A 14,636-nucleotide genomic window follows, 5' to 3' on the forward strand; every position below is an offset into this window, starting at 1 on the left:
GCCGTAGCAAATTTCCCTCCCAGGATATTGGTGCCCCTCTGGTTCAGGTGCAAACCATCCTGTCTATACAAGTCTCAACTTCCCCAGAATGTGCTCCAATTATCCACGTAACTGAAACTCTCCCTCCTACATCACCCTGCAGCCACGTGTTTATCTGCACTCTCTCCCTCTTCCTCAACTCACTTGCACGTGGCACCGGCAACAAACCAGAGATGACAACATGGTTTGTCCTGGCTCTCAGTTTCCACCCTAGCTCCCTAAATCCCTGTTTTAAATCCCCGTCCCTTCTCTTACCCTGGGAATTACAGGCCAGTTAGTCTTACTTCGGTGGTAGGCAAAGTAATGGAAAGGGTACTGAAGGATAGGATTTCTGAGCATCTGGAAAGACACTGCTTGATTAGGGATAGTCAGCACGGATTTGTGAGGGGTAGGTCTTGCCTTACAAGTCTTATTGAATTCTTTGAGGAGGTGACCAAGCATGTGGATGAAGGCAAAGCAGTGGATGTAGTGTACATGGATTTTAGTAAGGCATTTGATAAGGTTCCCCATGGTATGCTTCTGCAGAAAGTAAGGATACATGGGATAGTGGGAAATTTGGCCAGTTGGATAACAAACTGGCTAACCGATAGAAGTCAGAGAGTGGTGGTGGATGGCAAATATTCAGCCTGGATCCCAGTTACCAGTGGCGTACCGCAGGGATCAGTTCTGGGTCCTCTGCTGTTTGTGATTTTCATTAATGACTTGGATGAGGGAGTTGAAGGGTGGGTCAGTATATTTGCAGACGATACGAAGATTGGTGGAGTTGTGGATAGTAAGGAGGGCTGTTGTCGGCTGCAAAGAGACATAGATAGGATGCAGAGCTGGGCTGAGAAGTGGCAGATGGAGTTTAACCCTGAAAAGTGTGAGGTTGTCCATTTTGGAAGGACAAATATGAATGCGGAATACAGGGTTAACGGTAGAGTTCTTGGCAATGTGGAGGAGCAGAGAGATCTTGGGGTCTATGTTCATACATCTTTGAAAGTTGCCACTCAAGTGGATAGAGCTGTGAAGAAGGCCTACAAGTCTTGCCTTACAAGTCTTATTGAATTCTTTGAGGAGGTGACCTATGGTGTGCTCGCATTCATTAACAGAAGGATTGAATTTAAGAGCCGTGAGGTGATGATGCAGCTGTACAAAACTTTGGTAAGGCCACATTTGGAGCACTGTGTACAGTTCTGGTCGCCTCATTTTAGGAAGGATGTGGAAGCTTTGGAAAAGGTGCAAAGGAGATTTACCAGGATGTTGCCTGGAATGGAGAGTAGGTCTTACGAGGAAAGGTTGAGGGTGCTAGGCCTTTTCTCATTAGAACAGAGATGGACGAGGGGCGACTTGATAGAGGTTTATAAGATGATCAGGGGAATAGATAGAGTAGACAGTCAGAGACTTTTTCCCCGGGTGGAACAAACCATTACAAGGGGACATAAATTTAAGGTGAAAGGTGGAAGATATAGGAGGGATATCAGAGGTAGGTTCTTTACCCAGAGAGTAGTGGGGGCATGGAATGCACTGCCTGTGGAAGTAGTTGAGTCGGAAACATTAGGGACCTTCAAGCAGCTATTGGATAGGTACATGGATTACGGTAGAATGATATAGTGTAGATTTATTTGTTCTTAAGGGCAGCATGGTAGCATTGTGGATAGCACAATTGCTTCACAGCTCCAGGGTCCCAGGTTCGATTCCGGCTTGGATCACTGTCTGTGCGGAGTCTGAACATCCTCCCCGTGTCTGCGTGGGTTTCCTCCGGGTGCTCCGGTTTCCTCCCACAGTCCAAAGATGTGCAGGTTAGGTGGATTGGCCATGATAAATTGCCCTTAGTGTCCAAAATTGCCCTTGGTGTTGGGTGGAGGTGTTGAGTTTGGGTAGGGTACTCTTTCCAAGAGCCGGTGCAGACTCAAAGGGCCGAATGGCCTCCTTCTGCACTGTAAGTTCAATGATAATCTATGATTAATCTAGGACAAAGGTTCAGCACAACATCGTGGGCCGAAGGGCCTGTTCTGTGCTGTATTTTCTATGTTCTATGTTCTATTACCGATGTCGTTGGTACCGATGTGTACCACGACTTGTGACTGTTTCCCCTCCCCCTTAAGGATTCTGAAAACATGGTCTGAGACGTCACGGACCCTGGCACCCGGGAGGCAACACACCATCCGTGAGTCTCTTTTGTTGTCACAGAACCGTCTATCTGTCCCTCTAACTATCGAGTCCCCAATAACTATTGCTCTCCTGCTCTCCCTCCTTCCCTTCTGAGCCACAGGGACGGACTCAGTGCTGGAGATCCGTTCACCGTGGCTTACCCCTGGTAGGTCGTCCCCCTCAACAGTATCCAAAGCGGTATACTTGTTACTGAGGGGGACGACCACAGAGGATCCCTGCACTGACTGCTTCCTCCCAGCCCCTCTCACCGTCATCTACCTTGATTCTTCGGAGTAACTACATCCCTGAAGCTTCTATCTATGACCACCTCTGCCTCCCGAATGATCCGAAGTACATCCAGCTCCAGCTCCAGTTCCCTAACGCGGTTTCTGAGGAGCTGGAGATGGGTGCACTTCCCAAAGGTGAGATCAGCAGGGACACTGACGGCGTCCCTCACCTCAAACATTTTGCAGGAGGAACATTGCACTGCTTTCCCTGCCATCCCCCCTAGATAACTAGGGATAAAAACAAGAAAAAGAAAGAAAGAGCTTACCTGATATTCACTCAACCCCTTAGGTTAGAGGAGGTGGAAGGGTGGGGGACACTACAAGTGTAGTGTCCCGGGTTTAGGAACAGCCCAACTTAAATACAGGTAAACTTAAAACACTTAACCAGCAACGACTGCGCCCCGCACGATAACATCAATCAGCTGTTCTGGGCCTGTGCAAACAATTTAAATCTTAACTACTTACCCAGCAGTTACTCTGTCCTCACTCCGACCGGATTCAGCTGGAAACCCCCAACAGTAATTTTTTTTAAAAAATGTACTCCCCTTCTCAGCAAGCACTCACTCAGCAACCACTGCGCCCCGCATGACAACAGCAATCAGCTGTTATGGGCCCGTGCAAACAATTTAAATCTTTACAACGTACCCAGCAGTTATTCTGTCCTCACTCCGACTGGATTCAGCTGGAAACCCCCAACAGTAAGTTTTTAAAAAAATTTACTCCCCTTCTCAGCAAGCACTCACTCAGCAACCACTGCGCCCCGCACGATAACAGCAAGGAGGGTGTCAAATGTAACCCTCTATTCAAAAAGGGAGGTAGAGAGAAAACAGGGAACTATAGACCAGTGGGCATAACGTTGATAGTAGGTAGTTGTTGGAGTCCATTATCAATGATTTCATAGCACAGCATTTGGAAAGCAGTGGTGTAATCAAAGTCAGCATGGATTTATGAAAGGAAAATCATGCTTGATAAATCTACTAGAATTCTTTGAAGATGTAACTAGTAGAATTGACCAGGGAGAACCGATGGATGTTGTTTATTTTGACTTTCAGAAGGCTTTCGACAAGGTTTCACAGTACGGTAGCACAGTGGTTAGCACTGTTGCTTCACAGCGCCAGGGTCCCAGGTTTGATTCCCAGCTTGGGTCACTGTCTGTGCGGAGTCTGCACGTTCTCCCTGTGCTTGTGTGGGTTTCCTCCGGGTGCTCCGGTTTCCTCCCACAACTCCCAAAAGACATGCTGTTGGGTAATTTGGACATTCTGAATTCTCCCTCTGTGTACCTGAACAGGCTCTGTAATGTGGCGACTAGGGGCTTTTCACAGTAACTTCATTGCAGTGTTAATGTAAGCCTAATTTTGACAATAAAGATTATTATTATTACATAGCAGATTAATATGTAAAGTTAAAGTGCATGGGATTACCGGTAGTGTCTTGAGCTGTAAAGAAAGCTGGTTAGCAGACAGGAAGCAAAACGTTGGAATAAATTAGTCTTTTTCTGATTGGCAAGCAGTGACTAGTGGGGTACCGCAAGGATCTGTGCTCGGACCCCAACTGTTCACATTATATATTAATGATTTGGACGAGGGAACTAAATGTATTGGGCGGGATTCTCCGACCCCCTGCCGGGTCGGAGAATCGCCGGGGGGGCAGCCCCGCCGGCTCCCGTATTCTCCGGCGCCGGGGATTTGGTGGGGGCGGGAATTGCTCCGCGCCGGTCGGCGGCCGCTGGCAGTGCCCTCCCCCGGCGATTCTCCGGCCCGCAATGGGCCGAGTGGCCACCCGTCTTCGGCCAGTCCCGCCAGCGTAAATTAGAGTAGGAACTTACCGGCGGGACCTGGCTGCGCGGGCGGCCTCGGGGGGGCGCGGGGGGATCTGGACCCAGGAGGTGCCCCCACGGTGGCCTGGCCCGCGATCGGGGCCCACCGATCCGTGGGCGGGCCTGTGCCGTGGGGGCACTCTATTCTTCCGCATTGGCCGCTGTGGTCCTCCGCCATGGCCGACGTGGAGTTGAACACGCTGGCGCTCCCGTGCTTGCGCCGGCCGGCGGAGACCCTTCGTTGGCGCGGCGCCAAGCCCCTTCCCCGCCAGCCGGCGCGTCGCAAACCACCCCGGAGCCGGCCTAGCCCCTGAAGGTGCGGAGGATTCCTTTGGGGGGCGGCCTGACGCCGGAGTGGTTCACGCCACTCCTCGGCGCCGGATATGCCCGCCCTGCCAATTCCCACAGAATCCTGCCCATTATCTCCAAATTTGCAGATGATACAAAGTTGGGTGGGAGGATGAGCTGTGAGGAGGATGAAATGAAATGAAAATCGCTTATTGTCACAAGTAGGCTTCAAATGAAGTTATTGTGAAAAGCCCCTAGTCGCCACATTCCGGCGCCTGTTCGGGGAGGCTGGTACGAGATGCTTTAGCAGGATTTGGACGACTGAGTGAGTGGGCACATGCATGGCAGAGGCAGTATAATGTGGATAAATGTGAGGTTACCCGTTTGATAGCAAAAATAGGAAGGCAGATTATTATTTGAATGGGTGTAAATTAAGAGAGATGGATACTCAGCAAGATATTGGTGTTCTTGTGCATCAGTCGCTGAAAGTAAGTGCGCAGGTACAGCAGGCAGTAAAGAAGGCAAATGGCATATTGGCCTTCACAGCGAGAGGATTTGAGTATAGGAATAGGGTTGTTTTACTGCAATTGTATAGGGCATTGGTGAGACCACACCTGGAGCATTGTGTGCAGTTTTGGTGTCCTTATCTGAGGAAGGATGTTCTTGCAATGGAGGGAGAGCAGCGAAGGTTTATCGTGCTGATTCCTGGAATGGCGGGACTGTCATATGAGGAGAGACTAAGTCGGTTAGGATTATATTCATTGGAGTATAGAAGAGTGAGAGTGAATCTCATAGAAACTTTTAAAATTCTAACAGGATTAGACAGGGTAGATTCAGAAAGAATGTTCCCGATGGTGGGGGAATCCAGAACTAGGGGTCGTAGTTTGAGAATAAGGAGTAAATCTTTTAGGACTGAGTGAGGAAAACTTTCTTCACCCAGAGAGTGATGAATCTGTGCAATTCGCAACCACAGAAAGTAGTTGAGGCCAAAGCATTGTGTAGTTTCAAGAAGGAATTAGATTGACTCCTGGTGGCGGCTATGAGGGAGTAAGTCGCACGTTTGGTGGCTCCTGCTCTGGCCGGACTTTTGGACCTTTTTCCCCGACTTTTTTGTAGTTTTGAGTTTTGGCTTTGAAGGCACAGATAATTTGGCTCTGCATCCACACATTGGTGCATGGAACGGAGAACCCCAAGGGACCGAAAAGGAAGAAATAAAAAGATAAGCAAGGGCTGGGTGGAGGTTGCAGCTGAAGACAACATGGCTGATGTTTGGACCCCTGCTACGACGGCCCAACCAGCGACAGAGGAGCTGATGTAGGTCATCCAAGAGGGCTTTGCCAGACAGAAACGGGACTGTCTTGACCCGATAAAGGAATTGATCGATTGGTGGGAGCGCAGGCTGCATGCCCAGGATCGGACGATTCAGAAGCTGGAGAAAGCGCTGGTGGACCACCAAACGGTGGTCGAGCTAGAGGATGCTGAAGGATCAGCAAAAGAGGCTGCTGGAGAAGGTGGATGATCTGGAGAACAGAGCTCGCCGGCAGAACTTAAGAATTTCGGTCTCCCTGAAGGGGCTGAGGTGGCTGATAATGGCGCGTTTGTGGCGAGTATGTTTCAGAAGCTTCTGGGGGAGGGGGCTCATCCCTGACCGTTGGAGGTAGACAGGGCGTACAGGGCGATGGCGAGGAAGCCGCGGCCGGGGGACCTCCCAAGGGCGATGGTGGTCCGGTTCCACAGATTTTTGGACAAGGAGTGTGTTATCCAGCGGGCCAAACGTACTCGGAGCTGCAAATGGGACAATAGCATATTGCGTGTCTATCAGGACCTGAGCGTGGAGGTGGCCAGAAGGAGGGCAGGCTTCAATCAAGTGAAGGAGATCCTGTTGAAGAAGAAGGTGAAATTTGGGCTGCTATACCCGGCGCGTCATTGGGTTACGCACGAGGACCAGCACCATTATTTTGAGTCGCCCGAAGACATGATGGACTTTGAAGAAAGGGCTGGTGCTGAACTGAGAACTTCTTGGTTTTAAGTTGTAACTTTTCTGAGTGATGTTTATATGTTTTGATTGTCGTTTTTCTTCTGCTTTTGCGTTTGGGTGAAGATGGGGGAAGTAAAAGTTATTCGGTTCCATGGGTTTTCGGTGTATTGGTGGGGGTGGCTGGTGGGGGCTTTTTACTTTTTATTACTTTGATTTGCACTATTGGGGGGGTTCTTTGTGGGTTTTTCGTTTTGGGTTGTCTCCTATGGTAATTGAGAGATTGTTTGGGGTCGGTTTGATGAGGGAAGTGGTTTCGATGGGCGGGGGGGAGGGGAGTAGAGAACAATAGGTGGGAGACTCCTTGGCGCCGGAGGCGAGGGCCACCTGTCTCGCTGGGTGAGCTAGTCTACGGAAGCACAGTGGGGGGGGGGATGTATATGTTCAATATATGGCAAGGGTTAGGTTACAAAGTGGTGTTTCTAGCGGGGAGGGGGGAGTTACTCTGCTGACGAGGAAGGGACTTATGTTTTGGGACAGAGAAGAGGTCGGGGGTGGGGTCTGACAGGAGGCGGGCCGATGGAGGTGTGGCGCACGGCCCAGAGGAGGGCCCTGGATAGGGGATGGCTGATTGGCGGAGGGGTGGGCACGATGCCCCCAACTAGGCTGATCACCTGGAATGTTAGAGGGTTGAATGGGCCGGTCAAGAGGGCACGTGTGTTCGCACATCTGAGGGCTCTGAAGGCGGACGTGGTGATGTTGCAGGCGACACACCTGAAAGTGGCGGATCAAGTCAGGCTAAGGAAGGGTTGGGTCAGTCAGGTCTTTCATTCAGGGCTGGACACCAAGACTAGAGGGGTGGCGATTTTAATCAATAACCGGGTGCAATTCCAGGTGGGCAGTATAGTCTCGGGGGGGGTGGGGGGGGTGGCGTTATGTCATGGTGAGTGGCAAGCTGGAGGGGAGGAAGGTAGTCTTGGTTAATGTGTACGCGCCGAACTGGGACGATGTAGAATTCATAAAGAGGGTACTGGGGAAGATACCTGACCTGGACTCGCACTAGTTGGCGATGGGGGGAGGGGGGGGTTTAATACGGTCATCGACCCCGGCCTGGACCGGTCGTGTTCGAAAACAAGGAGGGTGCCAGCAATGGCAAAGGAACTGATAGGGTTCATGGAACAGATGTGGGGAGTCGACCCATGGAGGTTTCGGCAGCCGACGGGGAAGGAGTTTTCTTTTTATTCGCTTTTGCATAAGGTTTATTCCCAGATTGATTTTTTTCATTTTGAGCAGGGATTTACTGGCGGGGCTAGTGGACTCGGGATACTCGGCCATCACTATTTCGGATCATGTCCCACATTGAGTGGAACTGCAAGTTAGTGAGGAGAGCTTCCAGCGCCCGCAATGGAGGTTGGACGTGGGCTTGTTGGCGGATGAGGTGATGTGCGGGATGCTGAGGAAGTGTATGCAGAATTACCTGCAGGTCAATGACACGGGGGAAGTCTCAGCAGCGGTGGTCTGGGAGGCGCTGAAGGCAGTGGTGAGAGGGGAGCTGATTTCGATCCGGGCTCATAGGGACAGGACGGATAGGGCAGAGACGAACTGACTGGTTAAGGAGATCCTGCAGATAGATAGGAAGTATGCGGCGACCCCAGGGGTGGAGCTTTTAAGGGAACGTCGGAGGCTGCAGGCCGGGTTCGGGGTGCTGTCCACAGGTAGGGCAGTGGAGCAGCTTAGGAAGGCAAGGGGGGCGTTCTACGAACATGGGGAGAAGGCCAGCAGAATGCTGACACAGCAGCTTAGGAAGAGGGAGGCGGCCAGGGAAATAGATGGGAATTTGGTAGGGGAGTCGGCAGGGCTAAACAGGGTGTTCAGGGACTTTTACAGTAGGCTCTATTGCTCGGAACCCCCCACGGGGCCCGAGAGGATGAGCCGCTTCTTAGACGGACTGACCTTCCCAAGGGTGGGCAGGGAGCTGGTGGATGGGTTGGGGCCCCGATTAGGGCCGAATAAATAGTTGAGGGCTTGAAGGCAATGCAGTCGGGTAAAGCCCCGGGGCCGGACGGGTATCCGGTGGAATTCTACAAGAAATACTCGGGGATATTAGAACCGTTGTTGGTCAAGGTTTTCAATGAGGCGAGGGATAGAGGGGTGCTGCCCCTGACGATGTCACAGGCCACTATTTCATTAATATTGAAGCGGGACAAGAACCCAGAGTTATGCGGGTCATATAGGCCGATCTCACTGCTTAATGTGGACGCCAAGCTGCTGGCCAAAGTTTGGGCCTCCAGGATTGAAGACTGTGTGCCGGATGCGATTATGGAGGATCAAACCGGGTTTGTCAAGGCCAGGCAGTTGGTGGCCAATATAAGAAGGCTGCTCAACGTGATTATTATGCCCCCCGGAGAGTAGGGAGGTTGAGGTAGTTGTGGCCATGGACGCGGAGAAGGCGTTTGACCGGGTGGAGTGGGGCTATCTATGGGAGGTGTTGGGACGATTTGGGTTCGATAGGGGCTTTATCGACTGGGTTAGGCTGTTGTACCAGACCTCGGAGGCTAGTGTAAGGACGAATAGGACGACCTCGGATTATTTCAGACTGCACCGGGGGACACGACAGGGATGCCCCCTCTCCCCACTGCTGTTTGCGTTAGCTACAGAGCTGCTGCCAATTGCTCTGAGAGCTTCAAGGGGCTGGAAAGGGCTGGTTCGGGGGGGGGGGGGGTGGAACATAGGGTCCCGCTGTACGCAGATGGCCTGCTCTTATATGTTGCAGATCCAGGGCAGGGATGGTGAAATCATGGCGACTTTGGGGGAATTTGGCTGGTTTTCGGGATATAAACTGGGGAAGCTACCAATTAGGTTACTGGGGGACAGTTTTAGGTACTTAGAGATACAAGTGGCATGTGACTGGAGCCGGTTACAGAAGTTGAACTTGGCCCGGTTGATTGAGCAGATGAGGGGCGGGTTTTGGAGATGGGATGCGCTACCGCTGTCGCTGACGGGGAGGGTGCAGACGGTTAAGATGACGGTCCTACTGAGATTTCTATTTGTATTTCAATGCCTCTCAATTTTCATCTCGCGGTCCTTTTTTAAGAGGGTTAACAAAATCATTCTGGGCTTTGTCTGGGCAGGTATGTCCTCGCGAGTGAAGACGGTGATGCTCGAGAGGAATCGGGGGGAAGGGGGGCTTGCCCTGCCAAATTTCAGTAATTATTACTGGGCGGCCAACATTGCTATGATAAGGAAGTGGGTGGTGGGGGCAGGGTCAGTTTGGGAGCGGATGGAGGCAGCTTCATGTAGGGGCATCAGTCTGGGGGCGTTGATAGCGACACCTCTGCTGTTCCCGCAGGCGAGATACTCCACCAGCCCCGTGGTGGTGGCGGCCTTGAGGATCTGGGGTCAGTGGAGGAGGTACGTTGGAGCAGTGGGAGCATCGGTCTGGTCCCCAATATGTGATAATCACCGGTTTGCCCCAGGGAGCTTAGATGGGGGGTTTCGAGTATGGCAAAGAGCGGGAATTGTGAGGATGGGGAACCTGTTCCTGGAATGGAGCTTCCCTAGCTTGAGGGCGCTGGAGGAGAAGTTTGGGTTGGCAAGAGGGAACAAATTCCGATATTTACAGGTGTGGGACTTCCATTAATCATCCTTCCCAATCCAGGATAGGGTAGTGTCTAGTGGATGGGTGGGAGAGGGGAGCGTCTCGGACATCTACAAAGAACTTATGGGGGCGGAGGAGACGCAGTCCGTGGAACTGAAGCATAAGTGGGAGGAGGAGCTTGGGGGTGAGATGGAGGATGGCTTATGGGCGGACACGGTGAGCAGAGTCAATGAGACCGCCACATGCGCAAGGCTCAGCTTGATCCAATTCAAGGTGGTCCACAGGGCCCACATGACAGTGGCCCGGATGAGCAGACAGATTCTTTGGGGTAGAGGACAGGTGTGTAAAATGTGCGGGAGGACCAGCGAACCATGTTCACATGTTCTGGGCGTATCCACAACTTAAAGGATATTGGCAGGGGTTTGCGGGCATTATGTCCAGAGTATTGAAAACAAGGGTCGCAATGAGTCCAGGGGTGGCGATTTTTGGGGTGTCGGAAGACCCGGGAATCCAGGAGGAGAAAGAGGCAGATGTTCTGGCCTTTGCGTCCCTGGTAGCCCGGAGACGGGTATTATTAGCTTGGAGGGACTCAAAGCCCCCGAAGGCAGAGACCTGGTTAACCGACATGGCGAGCTTTCTCGGCCTAGAGAAGATCAAGTTCGCCTTGAGAGTGTAATTGTTAGGGTTCGCCCGGAGGTGGCAACCATTCATCGACTTCTTTGCGGAGAATTAATCGTCAGCAGGTGGGGGGGATGGGAGGGGGGGCTAGGGGAGCGTAGAATAGGGGGTTAAATAGGCGGGTCTTGGAGAGATGGGAGTCGGTGTTTACACTATGTTTATTGTTCTTTGTACATTGTTTTTATACTGTTGCTGTTTATAATGCCAAAAATACCTCATTAAAATTGTTTGTTAAAAAAAAATAAGGAATTAGATTAGGCTCTTGGGGCTGAAGGGATCAATAGATATGGGCGGAAGGTGGGATCAGGGTAAATTTGATGATCAGCCGTGATCATAATTAATGGCAGAGCAGGCTCGAAGGGCTGAATAGCCTCCTCCTGCTTCTATTTTTTATGTTTCTATATCAAGAAACAACTGGAGGCCCTGTATACTGCAGCTACTATGGGTCTTGACAACTTTCTGGCTATAGTACTTGTGTTCCCAAATTAACTGCACTCCTAGCCTAACTGCACTCCTAGCCAAACTGTGCCATTACATCTACAGCACTGGCATCCACCCCACAATGTGGAAAATTTCCCAGGTATGTCCTGTTCATAAAAAGCAGGACAAATCCAACCCACCCAATTACTGCATGAGCCCACTCTCATTCTTCGGCAAAGTAATGCAGTGTGTTGTCGACAATGCTATCAAGCCACACTTTAATAGTAATAAACTGCTCATTACACTTTGTTGAAGTCCTGCCAGTGCCACTCAGCTCCTTAACCTCATTTCAGTCTAGGCCCAAATATGGACAAAAGAACTGAACTCAAGAGGTGAGGTGAGAGTGACTGCCTTTGACATAATTGACTTGAGCATGGCATCAAGGGGCCCTTGTGAAATTGAAGCCAATAGGAATCGGGGGGAACTCTCCACTAGTTAGATTCATACCTGGCACAAAGGAAGATGGTTGTGGTTGTTGGAAGTCAAGCATCTCAGCTCCGAGACATTGCTGCAGAAGTTCTTCAGGGTATTGTCCGAGGCCCAACCATCTTCAGCTACTTCATCAATGACCTTCCCTCCATAAGGTCAGAATTGGTAACGTTCGCTGCTGACTGCTGATTGCACAATTCAGCACCGTTTGCAACTCCTCAGTTACTGAAGCCATCCATGTCAAAATGTAGCAAGTCCTGGACAATACTTGGGCTGATAAGTGACAAGTAACATTCACACCACATAAATGCCAGGAAATGACCATCTCCAACAAGAGAAAATCTAACCATCTGTCTCAGACATTCTGTGACATTTCCATTGCTGACATTCCGACTCTCAGTATCCTGGGGGTTACCATTGACACAAAACTAAACTGGACTAGCCAATAAGTACTCTGACTACAAGAGCAGGTCAGAGGCTGGGGAAACCCTGACAACTATCTACAAGGCACAAGTCAGGAGCGTGATAGAATACTCTCCACTTGCCTGGATGAATGCAGCTCCAACAGCACTTATAAAGCTCCAGGACAAAGCAGCCCACTTGATTGGCACCTCATCCACCACATTCAACATTCACTCCATTCACCACCGAAGTACAATGGCAGCGGTATCAACTATATACATGATGCACTGCAGCAACTCAGCAAAGCTCCTTTATCAGCACCTTCCAAACCCATCACTTCAGTCACCTCAAAGAACAAAGGCAGCAGAGACGTGGGAACAGCACCATCTACCAGCTTCCCTTCCAAGTCACAAACCATCCTGACTTGGAACTGTATCACTTTTTCTTCATTATCGCTGGGTCAAAATCCTAGAACCCCATTCCGAACAATATTGTGTGTGTTCCTGCATTACATGGCCTGCAGTGGTTCAAGAAGGTGGCTCATCAGCAGCTTCTCAAGGGCAATTAGGGATGGGTAATAAATGCCGATCTAGCCAGCGATGCCTGCATCCCATGAACAAATAATTTTTTTAAGGATAGACCCATAACCTGGGTCTGTGCCCCTTTTCCATTGAGCTAGGATTTCTGGAGCTTCACCAAAGCAAAGAGAAACAGAGTGGCTGTGCCTACAACAAACACAGGCAAGGAGAATCCCTAGAGCAGGGCAGGTTTGAATGGCAATGGCTTTTCCATCTCATCTTCCACTACGTTCACAGAAATGGATAAAAGACAATAAAGACATTAGAGTGGTATATTTGTAATTAGCTCACTCTCAGTTCAGAAACTGGATGGTAGTCAGAAAGGGAAGGGAGGTTTATAAGAGTAATAAAAACCTTTTTTCTTAGAGCTTTGTCATTGTACCTTCAGACTGGAGCTTTCTGATTGTTGTTTTTGGATAACTGCCAGAAGTTACCGAAGGCAGTGGCTATTCCTGCTGCGGCATGCCTCTGAGGCTTGCTGGAGCAGATGTAATTCCATCTCCATTTCTAAGTGTAAGGCCCTGTCAGAGTAAGATTGTTTTAGGCCACATGTAGAACAATCATCTAAACTCAAAAATACAGGTGAGCTCAGGTCATTGCCGATGAAACACACTTCTAAATTGATTCAACTTTCCACTCCGGCATGGGGGAGCAGGAAAATCGGCCTTTAAAATTCTTCCTTGGTTAAAAAGACAGGGTTCGAATTTTTACAGTTCTCCCGATCTTTTACTGTATAAATAGAAGATAGGCATTGGCAGAAATGCTGTAAATCTGCCAGTTTACTTTTAGCCACAGCTGATGATCAGGACAATCCCCATGGGAATTCCAGGAACTAGTGAGTATAGCTCTGATACTAATGTATTGGATGCCAGCATATGAATGCTTAGTATGCTCGTCTGAAATTCTACTTCCTGCTGCTTTATTGGAGGCATTGATTGATGTATCTGAAATAAAGAGGAACTGCTCCACTCATTGATGGATGAATTTCAAACTAATATTCCACGGTATAATTTCATGACCTATGTTTTGGTGTTTATATGGCTACAATGATTTGAAATCTTGCACTTATCATTAGGATTGCAATGAGCCACTAGCATTGTTCATACTAAACAATCATATTTTTTTGAACTGCCATGATAGTTCCCTAGCCTTTTTGCTTCCTTTCCTATTCAGTTCAATTGGTATTTGGCTTGGCCTCTGCTACCATTTGGGCTGGTCCCACTGATTGTTCGGTAGTTATTTTATTGCTCCTCCAGCCCCCAGCTATGCCTACTTCCTCCCACTTAGAACCCCTTGAATGCTCCAGCTCTCACCCTCTGGTTCCAGGCCTTGCCCTATCTGTAACCTCTGATTTGGCACAATGAACAACATAGGAGAGTATCTGATTAAAAAGCTTGTACTTTGCATTTGAATTACAATCTACATCAGTTTTGCCATGTATTTGTAAATTCTTTGAGGGATTAAGAAGATATGAAGACATTAGATATTTAATTTTTTTTAAATTTTACCTAAAAATAACTTTATATATTTGCTTTTCATATAGCAACCATCCACATTTGCTTATGCACGTGGAATAATTCGATCTCAGGGTTTTGGACTGAAGGGCCTGAACAAGGGACTGACAGCAACATTAGGACGACATGGTGTATTTAACATGATCTACTTTGGATTTTACTTCAATGTGAAAAACATTATTCCTGTAAATGAGGTAATTATTTGATACAAATCAATAGCCATTATTAGATAGTGAAAGATAATTCAGAAACTAGTAATTGTTCGTGTGTATGCAAGCAGTAGATCTTCATGTTCCTTTCGCTCTAGTACAACTCACTTCCTCATGCAAATCTTTTATTCAAATTAAGGCAATACATCTGTTACAATGTCTCAATTATACTAGCCTTCAGGAAGAGCATTTCATTTGACCATCTGTCAA

The 14,636-nt window shown here is 49.2% G+C and overlaps 1 protein-coding gene across 3 annotated transcripts in view; it reads left to right on the forward strand.

Moving 5' to 3' along the window:
• The window catches only part of slc25a21 (solute carrier family 25 member 21), a 920,696-nt gene that overhangs the window by 903,472 nt on the left and 2,588 nt on the right, over nt 1-14,636 (forward strand). For all 3 annotated transcript variants that reach the window (XM_072488897.1, XM_072488906.1, XM_072488915.1), the window contains one exon: nt 14,247-14,411. In XM_072488897.1, coding sequence (XP_072344998.1) covers nt 14,247-14,411 — 165 coding nt within the window. The remainder of the gene's footprint in view (nt 1-14,246; nt 14,412-14,636) is intronic.

This window comes from Scyliorhinus torazame, chromosome 2 (genome assembly GCF_047496885.1).
Source record: "Scyliorhinus torazame isolate Kashiwa2021f chromosome 2, sScyTor2.1, whole genome shotgun sequence".
NCBI lineage: Eukaryota > Metazoa > Chordata > Chondrichthyes > Carcharhiniformes > Scyliorhinidae > Scyliorhinus > Scyliorhinus torazame.